The 21732-nt window shown below is 50.0% G+C and overlaps 1 protein-coding gene across 2 annotated transcripts; it reads right to left on the bottom strand.

Moving 5' to 3' along the window:
* Positions 1-1033: 1033 nt before the first annotated feature.
* CBX6 (chromobox 6) lies at positions 1034-18545 on the bottom strand. 2 transcript variants are annotated; one of them, XM_034062716.1, is made up of 5 exons: positions 18435-18545; positions 18210-18253; positions 17953-18018; positions 17686-17752; positions 1034-9712 (listed from the first exon to the last, which is right to left on the bottom strand). In XM_034062716.1, exons 1-5 carry the CDS (start codon positions 18501-18503, stop codon positions 8741-8743), a joined length of 1218 nt encoding a protein of 405 aa, XP_033918607.1. In that variant the 5' UTR covers positions 18504-18545; the 3' UTR covers positions 1034-8740. The 2 variants fall into 2 exon arrangements, with proteins under 2 accessions (XP_033918607.1, XP_033918608.1); XM_034062717.1 differs by having other exon boundaries at positions 1034-9658.
* Positions 18546-21732: the final 3187 nt, after the last annotated feature.

Raw genomic sequence — 21732 nt, 5'->3', positions numbered from 1 at the left:
TAGCCCAGCACTGCCAAGGCCCCCACTAAACCATGTCACTGTATATGGTTCTTGAACACTTCCAGGGATGGTGATTCCACCACTGCCCTGGGCAGCCTGTTCTAATGCCTGAGCACCCTCTCAGTGAAGAAATTGTTCCTAATATCCAGTCTAAACGTGCCCTGGTGCAGCTTGAGGCTGTTAGCTCTTGTCTCATTGCTTGTTACTTGGGAGAAGACACCAACACCCACCACTCTCCATCCTCCTTTCAGGCTGTTGTAGAGAGCGATAAGGTCTTCCCTGAGCCTTCTCTTCTCCAGTTCCCGCAGCCATTCCCCATCACACTTGTGCTCCAGACCCTTCACCAGCTCTGTTACCCTTCTCTGGACCTGCTCCAGCACCTCAATGTCTCTCTTGCAGAGAAGGGCCCAGAACTGAACACTTTATTCGTGATGCAGCCTCACCAGTGCCCAGTACAGGGGATGATCACTGCCCTGGCCCTGCTGCCACACTATTGCTGGTACAGGCCAGGATGCTGTTGCCCTTCTCGGCTGCCTGGGCACAAGCTGCTCATGTTCAGCTCCATCAATCAGCACCTCCAGGTCCTTTTGCATAAGCTGCTTTCCAGCCACTCTTCCCCAGGCCTTCAGCACTGCATGGGGTTGCTGTGATTCAAGTGCAGGACATGCCTCTTGGCCCTATTTGAACCTCATACACAGAAGGCCTTGGCCTATCAACCCAGCCTGTCCAGATCCCTCTGCAGAGCCTTCCTACTCTTCAGCAGATCAACACTCCCACCTTACTTGAGCATACCCTCGGTAAATTTGCAGATGACACCAATCCCCTCATCCACATCGCTAATGATTAAGATTAATGATCCTCACTGGCCCTAACAGCGAGCCCTGAGGGACACTGCTAGTGACCGGTCTCCAGCTAGATGTGAAACCACTCAAGAAGGTATTAAGCGTTTCAGTATCTCAGCTACCAGCTCCACTGGCCACTTCTTACATGCAGAGCAGGTCACAGCCCTACAAAGGAAGCGGAGACCATAGGGTTTGGAATGTAACAATTTATTGGGGGTTATTTTTTTTTTTGTTTTTAATTTTTATCTCTCCATTTCTGGCATTGATACAATATTCAAGAGCAGCAGATAGAACAAAATGTACAAGAATACAAGAGTAATTAGCACAATCCCCACCCCCAAACCTGGAGCAAACCATTTTCTTGTGGGAAGCGCCAGGAGAAGGGGTGATCCGATCACCCCTCCACAGTGGCTTTGCCTCCCACCCATCCGCTCTAGACAGAGTTTAGCCAGCTGGGAACTGGATTAAAAACAACAACAAAAAACAAAACCGGAAACCTGAACAAACACTATATTTAAAATGAAAATTTCAAGACAAAAAAAATATATATAGATATACAATTCATCCGTGCACAATCCTTAAATGCATTTTTTAAAATTAAAAAAAAAATTACAAGATACATATTTCGGTTTATTTTAAATTAAAATAGAAGAAATTACCACCTTCACTCTGTATGCCAAAGTGAGAGGAAATACAGACAAATGGGTTGCACCAGAACCATATGAACTCTAGGAGTTAGGTCTGACCTTCTCTAAGAGAAAGGGTAAGGCTGTGATGCTACCAAAACTCAAGCGCAGGCAGAACCTGAAGCACCCAAGTACCACAGAGTTCAGTGGGGTAACTCACCTGCTTCAAGTTCAGAATTTGCAGGAACCTGCAGGATTTAAGCCTAAGCTTGGCACTGGGGAAGGTGAAAGGAAGGAACAGACTAGGCAGACCCTTGTCCTCCCCCACCAGCGGACAACTTTCTATGCAAAAAGAAAACAAACAGGGGAACAAAAACATAATCCCAAAATAGAGAGTCCTCTATTCTTAAGGAGCACACGAGGCTTACCAGCAGGGAGAGGAGAAGAGGGGAGGACAGCACACCAAGTTGATTAGCTTAGGGGAGGCGCAGGCACGACGACTTTTTCTAGGGGAAAAAAGTCATCTTAAGGAGTATTATTTTTTTGCGGTTGCTCTGTTTGAGAACTTGACCTAAGATGATGTCCCCCTTTGCAGCTAGGGGGCTGGAAGCAGCAGCGTCCCTTCAGGACAGCTAAAGAGCACCTACCTGCTGCTCTGCCCAGAAGGAAACCCTCAGCACCCCTGGAATGCAGGGTGCAGCCAGGGGGCTACTCAGGACCATGCTAGAACCCTGGCAGCCCTACAAGGCCCCGAAGCCCCACAAAGTGCTTTGATGCACCCAGCCATGCTCCTGCAGTTTAGTCTGAGCTCAAAGTGCTCAACTGAACAAGAAAGGAAGTCAAGGACCAGAGCCCTGCGATGGAAATTAACACTTCAGCTGCTTGGCCCCACCATGCCCCTTCCCTCGTGCCAGATACGTTTTCTGAACTGCTGCTGAAGCTGGCATCATCCAGCAGCTCTTCCATCACCTTACTTATTCCCTATGCTGCAGCATGGTGCTTTCTGTCCATTTCCCTGCTCCACTCAGCCTGGGAGCACAGGGGGCATCCCCACTCTCGCACACCCAGTGCAGCCTCTGCCAGCACGCTTAGGTGGGTGCTTGGAGGGAGAGGGCTCAAAGCACAGCACTAACCTGAGGCAGGGGGATTCTCACCCCAAGAACTGCACTTCTGGACAGTCCTGGAGACATTGTTTCCTACCACAGAGAAACTGGAAGAGAAAGAAGAGCTGCCAGAGGCAGCCCACCACCATGGGGAGAGCAAAATAATTACACCTCCCTTCACTCCCAGACAGAGATATTTAAAGGGAGAAAGAACTCGGGGCCCTGTGACATCCTTACAAACACGGTGCAACACAAGGCACCTCAGATGCACCACACACGAAGCTGCTGGTGCCAATGCTGCTGACCCCACACAGACAAGGGTGCAAACCCCACCAGCCTGACACAGGGCAGCATCAAAAGGGGAGAGAAGTAGAGGATGCAAAGGAAGAGGTGGGGACGGAGATAGACTCCAACACCTCCTCCCATCTACACCTGCAAAAGGAAACCATACACACTGCACTCTGGAGAGGGACCTAGAAAATACAAGAAAGAAAAGAAAATAAAGCCGCATTTTTGCTCAACCCCAAAGCATCAATGAAGTGAAGATACTTCCTGGAGTTACATGGGGAAGGAAGCACAGACTGGGAGAGGGGGATTTCTGAAGCAATACTCGGCACTGCTCCAGTTCCATGCCAATGCCATGGGAGTCGGGCTGCCAGCACCCTCAGTAGGATGGTCCCCTCCACCCCTTTGCACCAGGGAAATGGAGACACAGGGCAGTGACACAGCTGGCAGAAAGGCCATGGCAACCAAAGGAACAGAACCCAGGAGGCACCAAATCCCCAGCCCCAAATTAACCCTCTTCAGAGCAGAGATTGGGAAGGCTGCACACAGGGTGGTGGGTGAGATGGGGAGGGAAGAGGGCAGGGTTTCTTTTATATTTCTATATAAAAAGTAAATAAGATCCCAGCTCTCGCACGATTATGGGCAATTGAAAAATGCAGCAAAAGCAAGCGACATTGGAGTAAAAAGATGCACCAGGCAAGGAGGTCTTGGAAAGTGGGGAAGGAGGCAAGGAGGGAAATAAGCACTTAGCCAGACACGCACTCCAGGTTTGTTACACCTCCCTGGCAAGAAGGACCTGCTCCTGAACAGCTCCGCTAATGCCACAACCTGTGGTGGGCATAAGTGTGAGGTCTCAGGACACCATCCTTCAGCATGGCAACCTCCTCCTGCCAGGAGGTCCCTAGGAAAGCAATCTCCAAACACTGGGAGCTGCCAAAACCTCTTCTACAAAGAGGGTCTGGGAAAGGGAGTGAAATCCCTAGGAAGACTCAGCTCAGAGACAGCTCCTACCTGATAAAAAGCAGGATTGTAAGAGGTTCTTTTTTTTGTTGTTTTTTTCTTTATATCATAAAACTACCCTGGGAACTTCAGTAAGAGGAGATGGAGAGAAAAGCTCCCTCTCTCTTTTGAAAACAGAAATCAAGTAGCGGCTCACCACAGCTGGGTATGCTCACCACACTATTTCTCTGTTTTCCGTCCCAAAAGGAGCTTGCACCTCATTAGCTTCACAACTCTCCGGTCCCACTCTGCTCAACGAGAAGAAAGCATCAGACAGAAGGCTGCTGCTCTAAGCTGAAGGCTGTGGAAGCACTGACAGAGCTCGATGGGCAGAGAGGAAGCTCCCAAGAGCAGCCCAGGCTGTGGGAAGCATCAATATATCCATCACCTGCCACTGCAAAGCTGAGGGCACCAGAGAAGTTCAGACAAGGAAAGCTGTCCTAGCATCCCCTGCCTGCTATGCTCTGTTCAGACAGCAACATCCGGTAGCTTCCCTCCTCCCTGCAGTCATTCCCATGCACAAGATGAACACCCAGCAGAGATATCATGAATGGGGAAGCTCTAAATGAATGTGCAGGCAACTCTTCCCTGCCACTCTGCAGGAAGTCAGAGTAGAAGACAACAGCCCTTACTCAAACACAGTCCTGTCAAGGTGCTCCTCTCCCCATCCCAAAGCCTCCAGCAGTTGCTGGCCTGAAGAATAGGGCATGCCTCACTCAGAAGCACCTTCGGAGCACACAAGGCAGCTCTCTCATCTACCTCTGAAGATGTGAACATTCTCAGAGATGGGATGCTGGACTACAAACAGATGGGACTTGGTTCTCTGTCCTAATGTGGTGAATCCTATATGGAAAAATGCCACTCCCCACCCGATGCTGGAAGAAGCTAAGAGACCCTATGAAGGGGAGGCACATCTGGTTCCCAGGAGATAAGCCCACCATGGTTAATCTTGCTTGGATATGGGGAAGGGAAAAGAGACAGTGACTTGGCAGGAAAGGTACATGACAACCCCAAATCTTAGCAGCTTGCTGTGCATGCGAAGTTAAGTCAACTGTTTCCATGTTGGTGGCCCGATCCACGTTCTGCCAGAACGCAACCGGCCATTTCTGAGGGCCGCTCGGCCGGAAAACCACTTGGAGACTTTACCTTAGCTCACAGGAGAGGTATGGGAGGGAAGGGAACTCACTCCAACACTTGGGAGGCAAGGACGGGAAGGGTTGGTAGACAGGGTTCCTCCAACATGCAACTTGCCTTTTCAGCTCAGAGATCGCTGCTTAGTCCCAGAATGCCTTTCCCTCCAGTTCAAGCAAGCCAAACACCATCCCAGACACACATGCTTCGATACTACAAAATACTCTTTTCTCTAAGGACCATCTCTATTACCACTACAGTTTGTGCAATCACTGCATTTATTAATCATTTTTAAACTCTCTCTCGCTCTCTCCCTGTAGAAATTTTTTTTAAACTTTTCTTTTTTGTTTTTTATGCAAAACTAATCATTTCACTTTTCCCACTCCATCATAAAATCTCCTCTAAAAACACGACAACAAGAGAACAAACATGGCACAGACACAGAGAATAATTCCCTGTTTTTTGTTTTCCTAGGGGTTACGGGGAAGGGAAGGGGATACTTTCAAATAAACTCCACCTTCAGTGCCATGCCCTTTTGAAAATGCATGGATAGATCTTTCCCATCTCCATTAAGGAGCAATGGCAAAAATTCAGAAGGAGGAATGCAACCCATGTGAATACGAAGGTAGGTTAGCCAGCCTCAAGTGGCTGATCCACCTGAGGACTCAAGGCTGCTGTGTGTTCAAGTTAGCAAACTAACTCAAACCAGCATGGGATCCTCATTTTGGATCCAAAGGTTCAGGGTTTGGTCCCTACCTGGTGACTCACCCAGGGAGATATTTGTCACACAAGCAGTTGAGCTGTATCTGCAAGCCGGATCATACTCCTTTCTTCCTTCACAAAGAGGATCTACTGCACAGGTTCCTTTGCTACAAGTCCCCTCATCTCCTCACCACAGGAAGAGGGTCCTCACAGGGTATCCCTACAGTGACCCACTGTTTTGTTCTTCAGACAGTCCCTTTGCTTATCACTCTGAAGAAAGGCAAAACCCCTTCGATTAAGCAATTCCTGTCCCCTGCCCCCAAAGAACACCATACAAGAGACACTGGGGAAAAGAATTCTGCCAAGCAAACACATCTTGGCCAAAACACATCAAGAGTTTCCTATTAAAGTTCCCTTTTATCTCCCACTTAAATGCTTTTTTTTTTTCCAGAACCTCAATACCACAAAACAAAGCACATCACCACATACACACCAAAGAGTAACTCAACAACCTAAAGTGACTGGCCAGTTTGCATCCACCCCACAAAGAAGCTCCTCTTATCTCACAGCCGCAGAATAGTTCTAGTTGAAAGGGGAAGGGGGGAAAGAGAGAAGAATCTCCTTGCTATTTCCCTAGCTTTATTTTCCTAGCTTTTCCCATGCCTACAAACTGCTCATCTTTGAGGCTGCAGTCAAATGGATAGGCTATGCTAAAATAAGGGATCCCCGGGTGTGCCAGGAACAAGATGCAAAACCCCCAAAATCAAGACACAAAAAATACAGGCAGGTATTAATACAGACACACACACAAGTCCAACAAGTTATAGGAAGCCTTAGGTTGATGAATGGATCAGAGAAGTCTTTCTCCCTGCCCCTAGCTTCAACTGTGAATGCAACTGCATCCCAAGAGTCCACTGAGCTCTTTAACCAAGGAAAGAAAAAGAAAGAGGCATGTAAAGGGTGGTGCTAACAGCACCTGGAATCCCCCTCAGACTCTCTGCTCAGACACCAAACTGCAAGTGGTGCAAATTCACCCTGCCCCATGGCTTTGAATGCCACTGGCAGCAAGGCAGGAGGAGCCTGTGGGGAGGGCAGCATTAGACCAACACAGGCACCAGAGGCAGGGAAAGACAAACTCTGGGCACAGAAGCCCTATATTAAGGTCAGAAGCTGGTCTGTCCCTCTACCACCCCAACACTGCCTCTTGGGCAAACATATATTACCTCTCTCCCACAGACTGCCTCCCTTCTATCCTCAGACCGCTGGAACCACAAAATCACTACTCCACACAAGAGCACTCCTCAGAGCCAGCAGCCCACAAGCACATCCTTGTGTAGAAGCACCAGAGGGGCTAATTCCACTCATGTTCACCCACCCAGGGCAGATGTCTAAGTAGGTGAGCCCTGGCATGGGGAAGTTTTTCCACCCTTTTCACCTCTGCAGCATGTTATATAGAAGTGACACCCCTCTGCCCCTTCCTGAATACCAGGGACAGGGCTGAGAGGGTGAGGCTCTCCCACCGATGGATCAGCACCTCTTTCCCTTGCCCCTACAGGCTGAGTCCTGTGCAAATAGGGGGAGAAGGGAGAGCAAGGAAACGGTATCTTGCCATGAAGTTTAGGACCCACACAGAAACAGGACAAGTCAGAAATGGGAGGCAAAGAGAGCTTATTCTGGATGTGAACAAAGGTAGTCAGGGGGAGAGTGAGCTATGAACTTGCTCACTCCTACTTGCTGGGGGGAAGAGAAGGAATTTCTAGATCAGTTTACAGCTCCAGGGGAAGAGATCCATTGCACATGCATACACTGTGAGAGAGTTATTTCTTATTAGCACCTTTGGTTGACAGTTGTAAGGGCTGTTTCAGATACTTGGAAACAGAGGGGAACCCTCTTCCAGGCCATCCACCACAGGGAAGGGAGAGCAGAGGAGAGGAAAGGAAGCAGGAAAAGCAAGCAATCTATCTTAGCATCCATCCCTCCCTCCTTCCGAAGGAGCTGGGGGGAAGCTTATGTGCAAGGAAGGAAACCAGTCTCTCTCAGCTGGGGCAGCATCACACTGTTGGTGTATCTTCCCCCAAACTGAAGGTTGGATGCATGGCCCACTCCCATTTCCACCATGGAAAGGCTAGGGAAGGACATTTCATGCTCTCTCCCCCAAGTAAGTGCAAGTGATGAACACCAGGAGGAAGATCTGGGCCAGAATCATACTCCCTTTTCCTTTCCTTCCCCCTGCAAAGCTGAGCAAGTTAGAAGAGGAGGGACCAGGGCATCTGAAAGTGCCCATACAACTGCCAAGGTAGCACCAATAGTCACAGGAAAGGGGAAGCCGATATGGGGTTTATGCTGTATGGGGCACCCCCATCACCACAGCTTCATCTCAAGCACCTTTCAGGCATGATGCTTCACCTGCCCCTCTTCCCCTCACTCTAGGGGCATCTGGGTCAGGAACTGCCATGAAGACAGCAGAGGAGAGGGCAGATGCAGACCAAGAAGCGGGGAAAGATGGCAGGACCGGTGTCATAGCAAGGGGACACATAGGAATGGAAGAGACTGCATGCACATTATGGGAGAAGGCTTGGGGGGCATGGGCAAAGGCTCCAATCCTCTTATATCCTCCTCCTCAAGGGTCTGGAGCTCCTCTTCAGTTTTTGTCAGTGATGGAAGGGGAAGGAGGAGGTAGAGCACTTTCCCCATCACCCCCACAGGCACAAAGACACATGCTCACCCATGCCGCACCCCCAAAGGCTCCACCACCCGTTGGACAACACCACATTCAAGGACAAACAACCACTCCACAGCCCCACCATGACCCTCCCTGCTTCCTCCCAGCAGCAGTGACACCCCAGAACAGTGGATGCCCCCAGCTCCTCGCCACTGACATGCTCCAGCCTCCAGCAAGAGGGAGTGGGCAGGGGGAGAGGAGGAGAAAGGGCGGCAGTGAGGGCAGAGAGACAGCCAAGGGGAGAAGGAGAGAACTGAGGACAGCCATTTGCACCACGACTTCTCGCAGTAGAGCTCCCCCCACGCGGCTGGAGTGGGGGGACCTGGCTGCTCACTTGCTGCCTCCTCCACCACCACCTGCCGCCACCTTCTCAAAATCCTCTGCGTTGCAGAATTCCTTGATGGTGACGGTGAGGAGGTTGCTGGTGACATCTGTGACCACCACGTTAGAGCAAGGGGACATCTCAGGACGCCAGTCGCCGGCTTCCTGCTCCGGGTCGGAAGAAGAGAGGGATAAAGAGGGCGTCTGCCCCCCACCACAGCCTCCTGGGGGAGAACGCTTGCTGGTGGCAGCTGACTCGGGTGGGATCGAGAGGTCAAGGACCTCTGACTCACGCCAGTCAGGAATGGCTGGGCTGAGGGTCTCAGGAAGCAGCTTCGGAGGGGAATCATCTGGGTCAGAGGAGGAGTGGGGGGCTGGCGATGGGCAGCCGGAGGAGCTGGAGCTGGGGGCATCATAGGGAGTGGAACCCATAATGAGCCCACAGGAGGCTGCCTGGGAGCTTTCAGCCTCCCCTTTGCCCTCCAGAGAGGGGGCAGGTGCAGTGGAAGGTTTATTGTAGAGTGAAAAGGAGCCAAACTTCATGTGGCGGATCTGAGTGCGGAGAACGCTCTCGCTGAACTTTTTGCTCTTGCCAATGACACGGTTTCGGGAGGGGATCTTGGGCCGAGCCAGGCCCCCGGCACCGTTGGCTGGTTTCCCACCTTTGTCAATGACTTTGAGGTTGAGGATGATGCGGCTGCGCTTGGGCTCACGAGGTTTCACCTTGCGGTTGATGATGCGGACGGTCTCAGAGAAGGGCGAGACAGGAGGACGGATGCCAGCACCCCCTGCCATGCTCCCGCTGTTCTGGGGGTCCGGACGTGGCAGGGGACGCCGGGACATGCGGTGGCATCGCCGGATGTCTTTCTTGAGCCGGTGCACCGCAGCGCTGGAGTGGAGCTTGGGAGAGGAGGTGCTAGAACCAGGCTTGACAGAAAAGTGTACATCCCCAATGTGGAGGGCCTCCGCTTGGGCCCGAGCCTGCGGTGGTGGGGAGAGAGAAAACAAAACAGGGTCAGAGAGGCAGCCTAGGAGCAGCCAAGTTTCAAATCAGGCATTTCTCACCTCAGCAATGCCGTGGCACATTTATACCCACATTAATGACAAAACCACGTACACACCTCTGGACTCTTGATGGCTATGGCACTGTCCCATATAAGCAGGAAGTACTGTCTATATCGTTTCTGAGTAGCTAATTTCTCCCTAGGCTGTGCCCCCTTTGACATGTGTTTTCCACAAGAGGGAACTGCCACCCTCCAGCTGCATTTCAGGGTTACAGTTAATGGTTTCCAAGGTCCTCCTCAACCATCATCAGGCAATGTGCACAACCCTCCACTGTCAGCCAAATAACCAAGTGCCCTCCTAAGCATTGGGACTGTTAGTGTTAACATCCAAAATCACATACTAGTCCCAAGACAGGGGACTGTATCAAGTCCTCTACAAAATAAGTAGAAGGGGAAGAGGAAGAGTAATGCATCCAGTTTGCTTTTTCCCTTCCACAACCAGACTCATTTATTCTCCAAAGCATGGCAGACAGGGGCCTTGAGAAGCACAGATGGAGGCAGGTGAGGGTGGTTCAACAGAGCTGTCTTAGCTAAACACATAAAAAGCAGAGATCCAGAGCTTAATTTCAACTGGAGACCACACGCAGGCATTTATCTTCACTCTGCTGTGGAAGCAAGGTACAGACAGTATTTAAAACCAAGCAGCTAGAATTCCAGTCAAGTTTAACTGCATCTCCAAAGAGACTGCCTTGTCCTTTTGACCACCACACTCACTTAAAACATACTAATAAAACAGAGCAGGAACAGCACCAGTTCAACTGCTCAGTGCCTGTCCTTCCAAAGAGCCAGGGCAAGGGAACAAGACTTTTAAGCAATTCTGGTGCTTGGAGATAGTGCCAAAACCTGCCCTGATTCATGCACCAGATGGGAACGTTTTCTGGCAGCAGAAACAACAGTTTCATTGGTAAGCTGAGGCAATATGACCTGAAGACCCTGTGGGCATGGAAACCCAGAGCATGTCCTTACATCACACCTTGTCAGAGCACAGTTGCTTAGCCTCCCATCTGCACCCTGCTCCTTGCCCAAACCATCCCCTTCCTTAATTCCTGCGTGTGACCACTGCTGAGAAGCCATTCGGGCCTGGAGGGGACAGGCAAGCCCCTCCAATCGCCCATGTAGTGAGCAGCTTCCCCCACCTCGTGGGCACGACAAGAACTGCAATGCTATAGACAACAGCTGCTTTTCTTCCCCAACTTTTCCATGCTGTTGCCCCCTAGCACACGCCAAGATCGGGATGGCTTCTTGCCAGCTAAGAGCTTAAGCACTCCAACACCATCTCCTTTGTCACCCTGCAGCCTGTGCCTCAAACCAGAGAAACGCCTGGGGAAAAAAATGTGCGTGTAAAAGCAGGGATCTAACACATCTAAGCGAGGGGCCCAGGCCAGCTCTTGCACAATAAGCTCAAAGCCTCAGACACCCCCACAGCTTTGCTGTCACCCAGTGTCCCTCTTCTCCCACCGAAATCCCCATGGGAACCACAGAAGACCCTGAGCAAGCAGAAAACAAAAGTGAAGACCTTTTGGTCGTTGTCGTGTCGTCGTCCCCCCCCCCCCCCCGCCGGCTAATGCTGGACAGTCATGCCCTTCAGTACTATTTGTATCCTGTCTTTAAAGGACTGCAAAGATGAGGCTTCCTTCCCCAGCTGTACGTGAAAACGCAGGCTAAAGGCTCATTTGAACCAGGTGCTCTAGACTTTTTATTAGCTGACTGACAAAGAAACGGGGATGAGTAACACAACGCCAAGGCAGGCACAGATGCCCTCCATATTAACCCTAGGTTGTACAGCGTGCTGTTTCACCTAGTTGGAGGGAAGTGTCCCCAGGGCAGACAAACCCAGCATGCCCTGCTATAGCAGGAAGTATCCCAGTTTTCAGATAGTATCTTTGCTCAGCCTTGTACATTATTCCATACCCAAAACTGCTCAGAAAATGAAAAGTTAGACACAGTTCTTGTCCCAGATGTCCTACATGCTGGAGCATAGCAGCAGCACCAGACAAAATCCCCGCACCACATATCAACTATCCCTATCCCAATGTTCCACAACTTAAGAGACCCCAGAGATCACATGAGGAAATCACAGCAGAGAGAGGTGCACATCTAGGGCTGTGTTTGCTCCTCTCTTCACAGGTCCCTCTGAAGCAGATGGCAGACACCAGGCTAAGCTACAGTTTGCTTTCTGACATTACATACCAGCACAGCCTGGACTAACAACTTCATTCTTCCTTTCCACTCCTTGCCCATCACAGCCAGTCCTAGCATTGCTGCTCCTGTGCTTTGGGCTTCTTGCCAGTTCACCACTGCTCAGCTGAGAGGAAGTGCAACATAATGTCCCAGCCCAAAATGCAAGACAGAGAATTCAGGCAGAGGGTACTGAAGGACAGATATGGCAGTAAAAAAACCCCTTGTCCACAGCCTCAGCAGGTAGACACAGGCATCTTCCAGGGCCCTTCCTGCCACCAACACCACACATCTTGATGAACTCCCTTCCCCAAATGACACACTGGAGTGAGGAGTTCTGCCCCCTCTGTGCCACTTTGCTCCAAGTTGAGTCTAATTGCTGCCTTGCCCACAGCACTGCCTTCCATCACCTATGTGAGAAAGGAGGCAGCCTCCCCCAAGACTGGGGGAAGCAGTAACAGACACCCACAGTTGCCTTATACACCCCAAAATTCCTCAGCATAGCTTCCCATCAGCCACATTAAATGAAAACAGATAATGCTGGGATGGTCACTGCCCAGCCACTTCCATAGTCCTGCTGATTTTTCCTTCCCCAGCCTGCACGCATTTATCAGCTCCTGTCCTGTTTTGACAGAGAAACCTGTCTTGGGTGTTGTGCTTACACAGCAGCTAGCACGGAGCCCTGCTAAGGCTCTTCCAGAGTGCCAGAATGACTAGGTCTCCCTTACTTGCTATGTGCCTGTGCTTCCAGTTACTCTCTCAAGCTGAAGCTGTTTCTAACTCGTATTTCAGCTCTCTGCGTTTATTAAATTCCAGTTTCAGTAATCTCCACATAGACTACGTGCAGATTACTGAGAGAGGGTAAGCTGGCACTCAACAGCTCTCCCCTGGAGCAACACTGCTATCCCTCAGTGACCAGCTTTAGGGCAAGCTCCAAAGAGCAATATGCAAATATTCAGCTTACCTTGAGCTTGTTTTTCCAGGTAAGGTTTCAAGAAAAATACTATCAGTTGCCTTATCTAAAGCCAGCCCCCAGAGCCCTCTCAGTTGTGAAGCTCAGTATTTCTACCACAGGATCAGGTTTATTCAGGCATCAACTATACAAACTCGGGTCTTTTCCCTGATGAAGACAGCACATTTTCTGGGCTCTCCTTCTCCCAGTTTCAACTTCACATTAAATAACTTGCTACCTCTGGTTTGGAGGAGACTCAGCATTCAGTTTTATCTGTTGGAAACGCACTTTTCCCTGCTACAGATCCATTATATTGTCACACTCATGAGACATATGTGCATAAGGCCTTTGAAAAACAAACCCGTTTAATCCTTTCAGCTGTTTCACTACAGTTTGCTACTTAACTCAGAAGTTTTCCAAATGGAAACTAGCTCTCTGTGGTTTGCAGCTTTCACCTGCAGGATTTGCTCACTGCTGGAGAAGTACTCAGCATGTATACGAAGTAATTCACTCTGCTTACGGCTCAGGCTACATCAGGATGCAGCTTTTGGAGGCTTGCTGCAGTGCTCCATTATATGAGCATGCCAATTGCTAGGATTGCTGCCCTTCCCCCTCTTCCCTTTTGGGATACATATCACCTTTATTTAGCCTGTACAGCTCTCCCTCATTGCCCCTGGGAACTAGTATATCTCCCCCGTTCCATACTATTTCTGAATAAGTGTCCCTTGAGGCCCAAGCAAGCATATTTGTTCATTCATTCATTCCCTTACCACACTGAGGCACACAAGCACGTACATGAACACATGCTTAGAAAATCCTCTGCTACCTGAATTGTATCAAAATCTCTGCAGTTTGGAAGGAGAAATAAACAAGACAAAAAAAATCCTTGTAAGGCAATGGGCTTCTAATTAATTATTTCAAAATCAAGCCATTTCCAGTAGTGCTGCTGCACCACAGTAGCACTACTCTCTCATAAATTACTGGTTCTGCTTTGTCCTTTATTCTCTACCTACATTCCCACAATCCTTGTTCCAAACAGCATTCGCAAAAGCTCTTCTTTCCCCTCTTTGGCTGCCATTCGTCCTTTTTATCACCCCCTTTCTTCTGCAGTCTTCCAAGTGAGAAGGCAACAGCAAGCCAGTTCATATCATGGTTCTCCCAAGCAACACCGCCATAAACTAAAGTTTCCCTACTGGATGTGGAACAAAATGCTATAAAGGGGAATGGTCTGTTTTCAAACCGCTTGGGGATAATTTACGAACAAGGAGGAGATCAAAAGAAACCCAACTCCAACTTTAGAGTTCAGGGAAGGGCAAAGTGACAGAACACCATGATGCTTGGCCCCTTCTTCCCCTCCTCCCACTAGGGCTCTCCCTTACTTCTCCCTGCTCATTAACCTTCTCCAGTCTTTTCACTTTAGTATTTACACCCATCCCAAGCAGGGGTCTTTGCTAGCCACCCGCAGGGCTTGCAGCGGTCTGTCTCTTAACAGCGCTAGACTTTATTAGATTAGTTGGCAAGTTTTGCATTCTGCACAGCAGAGTGCCAAGGGAAAAGCAACATAAAAAGAGCAAACTGAGCTGGGGAAAAGAGGAAGATCACTAGAGCATGTGCTGTGATTCTTCCTAACCTCACACCAGCTTCCACTCTGACCTGCAGCTGAAGAGCCTGTCCTCAAGGACAACTTCGGCCAGACACCTAAGTCGTAAGGTAAGAGCCTTAAGTCAGAGCTGCCCATTTCAGACTAAGGACTCTGCTTCCCATATGCTCAGCACAAAGCTTATGACATACGAGCAACTTCCCAAGAATTACAACATCCTGCCAAGCTTGATCTCAGCTGTGGGAAAGTCTGCCCCAGTATGCAGAGGATAAAGACCCATTTCTTGCCCAAAACTTTGCAGGGGTCACTTTCAACACTGGCCATCTTGATAGCAACACTATAAAGCCTGGGCTGTAATCTCCCTTTGCAGTCTGATGGAAAGGGCAAATGTTAGACAGCTCTCAGCAACAGGAGCCTGGCTTACAAAGGCAGCAGGTGGCCAAAGATGCAGCCTTTCAAAGCTTCTCCAAAGGCATGGGCCACTAACCTGCTGGAATGCTTTCTGAAAATTCCCCTGGGTGCCTATCCACAGCTTTTGAGAACTAATCCTAGGCTAAACCTAGCCCCCACTGCAAACTAAATCACCCTCGCAAGCCAGGCGACAGAGCAGTGTATCAGAGCACTTCTTTCAATGCCTTACTAGTGGCTCAGAAGCCCAAGTTTAAGCACTGATACACCTGAAAAATCCTAGCAAGCCACCGAGTCGAGGGCAGACTAGTTTACCAAAACAGTCCTAGGCCAGACTCCTGCTTAAACATCACTGCACCAAGGCCTAATCTCTTCAGTTAACAGATCAAAAAGAATATTGTTCTAACTGCCAACTCCAAAGACTCCCTCTGGGATGCAAGAATCAGATTTCATCCCCTGCTTCTGAAATTCTCACTGGCAAGAGAATCTGCAGTTAAAATAACCGAAAGCATCATTAGCAATGTGCGAGGCAGAATCAAACCCCACTACTCTCTCTCAGCAGCACTGGTGCTGCAGGGTACCAGAGGTCCAACATGCATCTTTGGCACCTCAGAAGAACTGACAGGGAGATGCACATGATGCAAACTATCCTGCTGGTCTCCGTCTTGTTTCTGGCCCTAGTTGCATTGCCAGTGGCCTGCCTGAACAGAGCTCGGACAAGTTCAGATAGCGCTGGCTAGCTTGAGACAGAGTTACTTCTTGCTGGCTGGCCTGGGGTGTTATTTTTAGGGTAGGATGCAAAGTCACAGAAAATCAGCAAGTCAGAGAGTAAAAATGGGTTCACCAGCTCCATCTCCCAGAGCTGCCCTGCCAGCCTTTCCCACAATGTGGCACCAACCTTCAGGAGAGCTCATCTCACTCGCTGTCGCGATCCATCTTCTATAAAGTACCAAGCCAGCACTGCAAACCTACAGGTTTTCAACAGTGTTTGAGAAGCTGGTAGAAGGAAGATGTGCCACAGAAACATGTCAGGGGTGTGATTCAAAGGATGCTGTTGAATCATTCGTGTTCCAAGTTTAGGGTGTTTTTTTAAAGGGCAAGAGGAGAAGAGGAGGAATGAGTGGGTTTTATTTTTGAGTTTGGAGGTTGGTTTGGGGTTTCTAAATGACTGAAAAACTGGCAATGGATTTTGCCATATCACATTCAGAATAAAAAAGAAACAGATTACACACAGTAAAGTTAAAAGTACAGCATAAATACTTCTCTACCACTCTGAACCATGTAAAGTGTTACAAATACCAGTATTTTTTAATTCAAGCAGAGAACCATTTTAAGCTGGTGGTTCCCCTTTAAGCATTCCTCTGCATTGTTGGAAACCTAAACACAAGGGTTTCATTTAATGCATGACTGCCAGAAAGCAAAAACCAAACTAGTCTAGCTTCTCTGAATAAAACGCAAGAGGTAGCATGTATCAGTCATGTTTCTAGCTCTCAGTCTGCACATAGAGAAAACTGTTACCAGAAAAACAGGCAATAAGGGAGAAGGACAGTTCCATCAGAAAGACTCTCTGAGAATAATCAGAGTCCCCTGGGCCATCAGGGGAATATCCCTGTTCCTGCATTTCTTCTGCGTGCTTCATTATGTCCTCTTAAAGCAGAGGAGAGGTGACACCCTACCCCTTGCCACTCTTTCCAGTGCTCATACAGTTAAAGTGCTGCACTGACTTGAGTAAAGCTCCTATCACTGCCAGGCAAAGAAAGTATTAACCTGTTTCTCAGATGGGGAAACATGCACAAAGGCTAAACGACTTGCCCAAAGCCATAGGATGAATTAGTGATAGTGATGCCTTATCACAGGGTCCACCCTAGCTATTCCAGGGCTTTACACCAGATCAGAATCAGCGGAGCTATGAACTTGCTCATCCATCTTAATCATATAAAGGTGTGTTGTTTCTACATTCATTTGAAATCTGATATTGACGCAGTTGGAAACGAAAGAGGACAAGGAGAGCAAAGAAAGGAGTTTGTAAGCTAATAAATTCACAGAGCTCTCACAGCAGTCATGCAGCTACCGCATTTCTTAATTAAAAAAAAAACGAGTAAAAAATCGGGGGGGGAGGCTACACTAAGGCCCATCTTCCTCATTCCTCACTGTCAGCAAGCAGAGGTGCTGGGTCTATCAGAGGGGAACTGGAAAGTTCAGCCACTTTCCTATGCGCTCCTCCCCCCACAACACCCCTACCCTCCCACCCCCCAGAAAAAAGACAAAACAAGCCTGTAGTTTACAGATCAAAACATGAACCCCTCATGAAACTCCCACAGAGCATCTACATCCTGAAACACAACCAGAGGAGCACAAGTGGCAGCGGGATTCCCGCCACAGCTGCCCAATTGCTCAGCATGCTGCTAAGTTGCAGGGCATGAGCTGGCTGGAAGAGGCTGCTGAAGGGAAGAGGGAGCAAGGCTGGCTAGCTCTCCACTGCGGCAGCAGAAGGCCATAAAGAGAGAGAGGATATTGGAAAAAGAGATCGCAGCCTCACCATACACATCCGCATGTGCAGACCCTCCTGCTGGGGCACTCACCGCACACACACACACTTTCCCCTCCACCCGCTTTCCCATCGTGTTGTCCCCATGTCCCCTGAGCCAGGCAGTGGGCACAAGGCACTTGGAAGTCTAGCTCTTCCAAGGGCACGCACTAGCGAGGTTTGAGAGGCATTTAGTTAGGCCTAAGTTACTTAAATAAGAGTTACCTTCAGCAGAAAAGTTTTAGGCTTAGGTCCTCTTTTCTTGGGCCCGTACAGCTCACGCTCTCGTTCCCTTGAGGGAGTCAAATTTGTCAAGAAGTTAAAACTTTTCTCAAAAGGAGAAACCGCAGACAAGTTAAAAAGGCAAAAAAAAGTAAAGCAAAAATAAAGAAAAAAAGGGAAAAAAAAAGAGGAGGCTGAACAGCCTCTCCCACTCCCACCCAAACCAAAGCTGCTGCAATCCCAAGCTGGGGTGGGGGAATGAGCACTCACTTCTGTTCGAAGGCAGCAATGAGCCGGGAATCCAGGATGTTCTCCTCGGGTTCCCAGGTGCTGTACCTGCCGGGGCACGGGTGACAGGGCAGGGACACACACAAGTGAAGGGGTTAGTGCACCAACCTTCACACACAGCCCCCCACCATCCCCATCCCACCATGCCTCATCCCTCCCCGAGCCGGCCCCGCCGCCCAGGGGTCGGCCCCCACAGGGCGGCGCGGGCGGGAGGCCCCCCCCCATCGGGATGCACTCACTTGATGGCCCATCCTTTCCATTTCACCAGGTACTCGATCCGCCCCTGCAACACACACACACACAGAGAAGATGAGGGAAGGGGGTGTGGGGTTGGGGGGGTGTGTGTGTGGGGTGAGGAGGGGGCTCGGCAGGCGGGCGAGCGGCGCGGCCGAGGCCCTACAGCGAGGAGCAGGGGACGGCCCGCAGCCGCTCCCGTCCCACTCCGAGGCCGGTGAGCCCCTCACCTTTCGGATGCGCCGCTTGATGATGGACTCGGCGGCGAAGACGCGCTCCCCCACTGCAGACAGCTCCATCTTCCTCCTCTCAGCGGCGGCGGCGGCGCCCACAGCCCATAATAATCCCGCCTGCCCGCCCGCGCCGCCCCGCCCCCTGCCTGCCGCCCCGCCCTCCTCGTGCCGCCGCCGGCTCGCGCACGCCCGCGCGCCCCCTCCCGCCGCGGCCGCGCGTGACCCTCCTCCCTCCCCTCCCCTCCCGCTCCGCGGGGCGGTTGCGAAGGGAAGGGGGTCGCGCGCAGGCGCCGGCCGTTAAAGAGCCCGCGCGGCGGCGGGCGGTGTGAGGGAGGGGGGTTCGCCATTACCCCTGTGACGGGCTAACCGGTACCCCGGCCCCGGGAAGGGAAGCGAGGGGAAGGGAAGCCCAGCGCAGTCCGCGGGGGGAGACCCTCGCCATGGTGGTTGTGGTGCCTCAGCCCCTTCCCGCCTAAACACGTCCTTTTTTTTTTTTTTCACTTAAAACAATGGCGGCTGCCTCCTCCTCCACAGGCAGATTCACCGTCACCCACCTTAAAAGTGCCTGATACAGAGCTAAGCAATGTACCAGGGCAAAAATAGCAGTAAATGCATTTAGATCCTTTTTGGTTTCCCTTTTGGCTGGCATTTGTGTGTATTCTCATTTTTGAGCCAGTATAAGGTACTGCGAAGTAAATGGGCCAAGCATGCAACATAAACCTTAAAGGATAAATAGAAAAACGTTAAGTCACTTAGAGGAGTTCCCTGCCCCAAGTGTCACTGCAAAACCCTGTTTAATTTGCAGTGTGCTTTACACTCCCTTGCAGGTGCTAAAAGGGCAGGAAGAAACAAACCTCAGTCTAAGCTGTGTGATTCAAAATGGAAGCTCTCAGTCTCGTCACTGTCTTCACATGGAGCTTATGGTCCTCTGGCTACCTGGAAGTACCAGCTGCCCCAGCACAACAGCATGTTCTACTTTAGCTCTGTTTTGGGGGTGAGGAGAGTGTGTGTTTCAGAAAGGTATCCCCTGGAGAAAGGGGGAGCTGTGGTGAGGGCGGTTTGCTATTGCTGCGCCTCCTCAGACTTTGCTAACCCTTTCTTCATCCACCTCCCTCTTCTCTTTCCGCCTCTGGCTCCGAAGTGCCACCCAGAAGGATGGTATTCTGGAAAATACCCTGTATTTTATCAGTAGGAGCAGGGATGGTGTCCCAAGATCCAGGCAGGGAGGAAAACAATGGGTTTCCTCACTGCTTGTGGTTCTGGCAAGTTCTGTCATAGTGGTTTGTTCTTATTCACCTTGGCAGTTGAAATGTTGCAGCCACCACCAGCTCTCTGACCAGAGGAAGACTGACTCTAAGATGAGACATGCTCCCCACTGCCTCATCCTCCTTTGAAGGTTGCCAGAGACAGCAGACAGACAATCACACAGATGCTGGCTCAGGAGATGGGAACAATTCAGAGAAGAAGGTGTTCCTGTGGTCAGGGACTGAACCACAATGTACTGCACTGATAATCTGCTTTTAGGTCATAGCACTGGCTTTGAGAACAGGCTGCAAGAGGTCCTTTCCTTAGGTATTTACCATCACAGGCCAGCCAAGATCAAACCTCAGACAGATCACTTGGGACTCTCACCTGGAACAGACAAATACTTCTGAACCACCTGTTTGTCCAGACACCACTTTTTACAATGATCTCAATTCTTTATAGGCTTGAAGGCGACTTCAAAAGAACAAGTCGATCACACCCATTGCATTTTGCTTTTCACTTTTTTAAACTGCTTTTAACTTTGCACATTAAGTGTTCATTAGCACCATCCACAATTAAATTAGCATATTTGTTAGTGTTCACTCTGTTTGAACAACTGCTTTTGCACTTGTAGCTGAGCATCAAATAATTGAGCTACCAACTGCCAATACCAGCCACCCTAAAAAGCACGCAGTCCTAAATAAAGCAGGGAGAAACCCTTGCACAGCTATGCAAACACACGTGCTGTGACTGACAGATGGCCTTGTCCCCAGGAACAAGTACTACACCTCACCTCAGGGCAGAAGCATGAGGCACCCTGAATCCAGGGACCAGAAGGGGCAGTGGCATTTTGGAAAGCTCCATGTGCTTTCTCCTTTCACCTATCAGCAGGACCTTCTTTCCAGCCATAGCCACTGCTCCAGTTACTGTGAGCAGTCATTGTACAGGCATTACCCAGCCCTGGGCTCTTTCATCTTTCACTTTGACAAAGCTAAATAGCAGCAGAATATCCAGCTGTTCAGAGCATTGTTGGGCTTTTTCTTTGTTTCATTCACATTTCCAGTAAAACACTTAAAAATACCAACATCAACTTGGGAAGATGGCTCTCCCGGAACATCTATTGTTTACTACAGACACTGAAATAAAGTACTTTTGAGGCACCTTGCTGCCTGCACAACCCTGGTGCCATAGAACACCCTGCAGCACTTGTTGCTAATACCCAGAAGCAATGAGCTTTGGGGGAAAACAGGACCTTTCCCACCTAGCAAGTGGTATAGGAGCACAGGGGAAGAGCAGCAGGTGCAACAGCATTTTCATTTACATTTTACATGGCACTGGGTAACGGGAAACTCACCTGCTCAAAGCCAAGAGCTGCCTCCAGGCTCGGTTTTTTGCAGACCTGGCAGGAGTATCAGCGCTTTTCTCTGTTAGAACAACTCCAAAGGCTGATGAGCCGACCCTGTTGCTGTTTGCTCCAGGGAGGTGCTGTCGGGAGTGGCAGGCTGCTGTAAAAAAGCTGTTACTCCCTTGCTTACAGCGGGAGCTGGTGTAGCTGCTCACACCTCAGCCCCTCAAGCAAACACTGCATCCGTTTCTAAGCAAACAATTGGAGAAACCTGATCTAGTGTGAGGCATCTCTGCCCATGGCAGGAAGACTGGAGCAAAATGATCTTTAAGGTCCCTTCCAACCCAAATCATTCTGTGATTCTGTGGTCAATCCATGTCAAAATGTGAGATTTCCCAGCTGAAACCTGAAACATGCAAAAGCAAAGACAGAGCTGCCCATGTACCTCCCTGTTCAGCAGGTACGGGGTGGCTCAGCATGGCCCAAACAGCAGCTGAACAGCCTTCCCTTCAGCTGCTAACTTTTTGATGTAGCAGAGAGAGGAGAAGGCCAGCGGGGTTCATGCAGTGCCGATGCTGCTGGGGTACTACAATATCCCCAGGCCCTGCCTACAGATTCCCAAGCTGCCCCAGCTCCCAGTGGATCAGGATCATTACGCAATGATTGCACAAATTTCCGTTGTTTCCTGCATCCTTGCATCAAAAA

Source organism: Melopsittacus undulatus, chromosome 5, assembly GCF_012275295.1.
Source record: "Melopsittacus undulatus isolate bMelUnd1 chromosome 5, bMelUnd1.mat.Z, whole genome shotgun sequence".
Lineage (NCBI taxonomy): Eukaryota > Metazoa > Chordata > Aves > Psittaciformes > Psittaculidae > Melopsittacus > Melopsittacus undulatus.
Note: the sequence above shows the minus strand (reverse complement) of the source record. Positions and strands in the feature narration are given on the sequence as shown.